Source organism: Apteryx rowi, unplaced genomic scaffold (assembly GCF_003343035.1).
Source record: "Apteryx rowi isolate R43461 unplaced genomic scaffold, aptRow1 scaffold_219, whole genome shotgun sequence".
In the NCBI taxonomy this organism is placed as follows: Eukaryota; Metazoa; Chordata; class Aves; order Apterygiformes; family Apterygidae; genus Apteryx; species Apteryx rowi.
Window position 1 is genome coordinate 375,615 of NW_020448519.1, and position 3,067 is coordinate 378,681.

A 3,067-nucleotide genomic window follows, 5' to 3' on the forward strand; every position below is an offset into this window, starting at 1 on the left:
AAATTTAACCAATTACAATATTCTGGTAAGTCAAAAATAAGATTATTTGGAAGATGGAAAGACTGAAATCCATATACAGAGTGTCAACCATGTTTGAAGAGAAATATACAGCTATACACAAATCAGTCCCATGCCAGACAGGACATGAGATGTAGATAAAAATGTAGAAGAAATTCAGATAACTAATGGAATTTATTTAATGCCAGCAGTCATGAAAGAAGGTAACAAGTCAGCTGAGAAATCAAAACAAGCTGAAGTCAGAATATAAGTTTTGGCAACAAGGAGGGTGGCTGAAGACAGAAAGTATATGGAAGGCAGTTCTATTATTCAGAGCAAAACCAGGTTCTTACAGGAACACTGCTATTTATTTCATCCAGTGACTGCTCTCTTTACTATCCATACTGTAACTTTAACAGGTTGGTCTGGTATAGGCTGACATCCAAGTATCTGGAGCTAGGCTACGCACAGATTAAGTATTTATTTTAGAAATGGTTTTCAGTGCTTGTTCTGATACCTCTTATGTTAGAGGAAGTTATTCTGGGACTTTTTCCCAGCTTGAGCCATTCTATAATTGCCTCCTGTGTGTAAAATGTACATACTGCATGTGAGAAGCGAGATGTGGGGAACTGCTCCCACTGAATCCAATGCAAGTGGGAAGAAAAGAAAAAAACATACTGATGTTTGGCAAATTTGGGTGAGAGCCAGAACTTACCATACTATTAACAAAAACGAAGAGGCTGATTGGCAGAAAAATGAAGACAGACTTCAAGGTCACAAATGAACCGGAGCAAGAAGAGTGTGAAAAAGAGGGAGGATCCACATCAGTAATAGTGTCTGATTTTAGTCTCACACAGATACACAACGAGAAACCATCTGCTATCGATTTTTGCATTATTAGACTGTTTGCATTTGAAACAGCTGTCAGGTATACCAGCTGTGAGGCTGTTCTGCACTATGAGGTTTTGGAAGGTTCTTTTGTAGTGCTAAGGACTGTCACGGTTGTTACTAAGGGTAGCCTTTTTAAAGCCTTTGAAAAAAGCAGCAGAATGTAGGTTGCACTAGTAATGCTAGTAGTGACATTTTAAACTGTGCATGAGATGGTGCAGAAAAAAGAAAAAAACATGGGATCTCAAACTTTGCAACCTGAACCAGGATACACATATCACAAACTTCAAATACTCATGCAAGAAATAATTGGTAGTGTATTAAAAGTACAGACTCTATAGATGGTAGCAGTGCGTGAGTGTTTGGTTCTAACTGGTTTTGCATCAGGTGAAATGTAAAAAGGCACTCTCAGTTATCTTTTGAGTTCAGCAGCCAGAGAGAAGAATTCTACCAGCAAAGCCATGTTCTGTGACATGGATGAACCAAATAAAGACTATTATGGACTTTGATCCTGGATCTGGAGACTGTGATTTGGAGAACTGTTAGGAAAAGCTCATAAAGACCCAGAGAAGTTAGATGGCAATGCCATAAATTCCTCTTTTTATCTGCAGGCAGAATGACATGAGAAATTTCCAGGACAGTGACCAGAAAACTGAAAACTCTATGAGGTTAAGAGTTACAATTTTAAAAGAACTGAAATAGCTACAAGGACATTTATTACATTCAATAAATGTTAACTTTATTATTCAACTAATGCTAGCAATGTTTAGCATATACAACTGAATCCAAATTAAGCAAATAAAGCTAAGCCTTAAACATACAGGTATCTATTAAAGTTGGCTTTCAGTAAGAAATTATCTTATTCATCCTTTTAATGTTTTGAAGAAGAATCCATCTTTTGTTCTAGTGAGGCTGTAAAGGTACACAGTACTTCTGTGATAGTGAAGCTACTGGCATTTCTAAGTATAGAAAAATTTCCAGAACTGGAATTTTTTCATGGGAGCTCATTTAAAGTTTTTAGCTCTATGTCAGAGTTCCTCATTGTTAATGGTTTCATTTACATAACACTTTTATGCATATATTTTAGAGACAAGCAACTAAGAAACAGAAAAAAACTGCAGTTAAAAATCTCAGGAGTGCATAACTAAAACAAACAGACCACCATTTTTTGAATACTTAGGATTTTTATAGCACTTAATATGTTCTAAGCACAGCTCCAACACTTTTATTCTGTTACAAGTGCAGGGATGACATTCTGCATTCCATACTAGCATCTACCTCTTCTTTGCAGCCAGACTTTCTGTCCTCTCTCATTAATTGGAAGACCAGTTTCATTTCAGAGGCAGATAAGGCCTGCCCTGAGCTCAAAGAGCAGTTTTGCTTGAGGGAGAAATAAAGAACATTATTCCTGAGCTGGTTTTCGAACAGTTTTATATGAAGCTTATGAGGGGTGAGGCGCTATTATCTCTCATTAGAAAAAGACATAACCACAATTCTGAAACTGAAAGTAATGCCTGTATACACACAGGTAAAAGCAAGAAGGGAGATGTGTCAAAGTTTAGCTCAGTATGCACAGATGTTCAACCTTTTCCACAAAACTGTCACCACCATAAGCCTTGGCTATATCACAGTGTATATATACATACATGTGTGTATATAATAGGTTTATCTACATATGTATATACAAATATATGTGTGTATATATGTATATATGTTGTATATTGGTACATATGTATACATATGTGTATATATGTGTGTGTACATACATACAAACAATGCAACTGCCTGATAATACATAAAGCTCAGTGGCTTTTTAAGAGTGCATAAATCATGACAAAAAGAAAAGAAAGAAAAACATAACTTTTCCCTTTCATTTAAAATACATTTAACAATCACGATTTGGAACGTAAATTTTGTACGTGGCCTACTGTATTACCAAACATCACTACAAAACAGCTGAGGGCTACTATGCCATGTTACATTCCCATACACTTAAACACATAAGTTTTAAACATAGGTTTCATGTTGTTCTTGTACCTGATGCTGCAACATCACCGTATACAGGACCGACCACGCAGTCCCCCGTCCTGCCCGCCGGCCCCCCTTTCTAACTCACGGGGCATCCCGCAGGCTACAACCGCCACTCAGACTAGGCCACCTCCCGCGCTCGGAGGCGCTCGGA

General features: G+C 37.4%; 1 protein-coding gene across 1 annotated transcript in view; it reads left to right on the plus strand.

Moving 5' to 3' along the window:
• Nucleotides 1–752: 752 nt before the first annotated feature.
• The window catches only part of ASZ1 (ankyrin repeat, SAM and basic leucine zipper domain containing 1), a 44,919-nt gene continuing 42,604 nt past the window's right edge, over nucleotides 753–3,067 (plus strand). Inside the window, exon 1 of the mRNA XM_026064512.1 lies at nucleotides 753–824. Coding sequence (XP_025920297.1) covers nucleotides 753–824 — 72 coding nt within the window. The remainder of the gene's footprint in view (nucleotides 825–3,067) is intronic.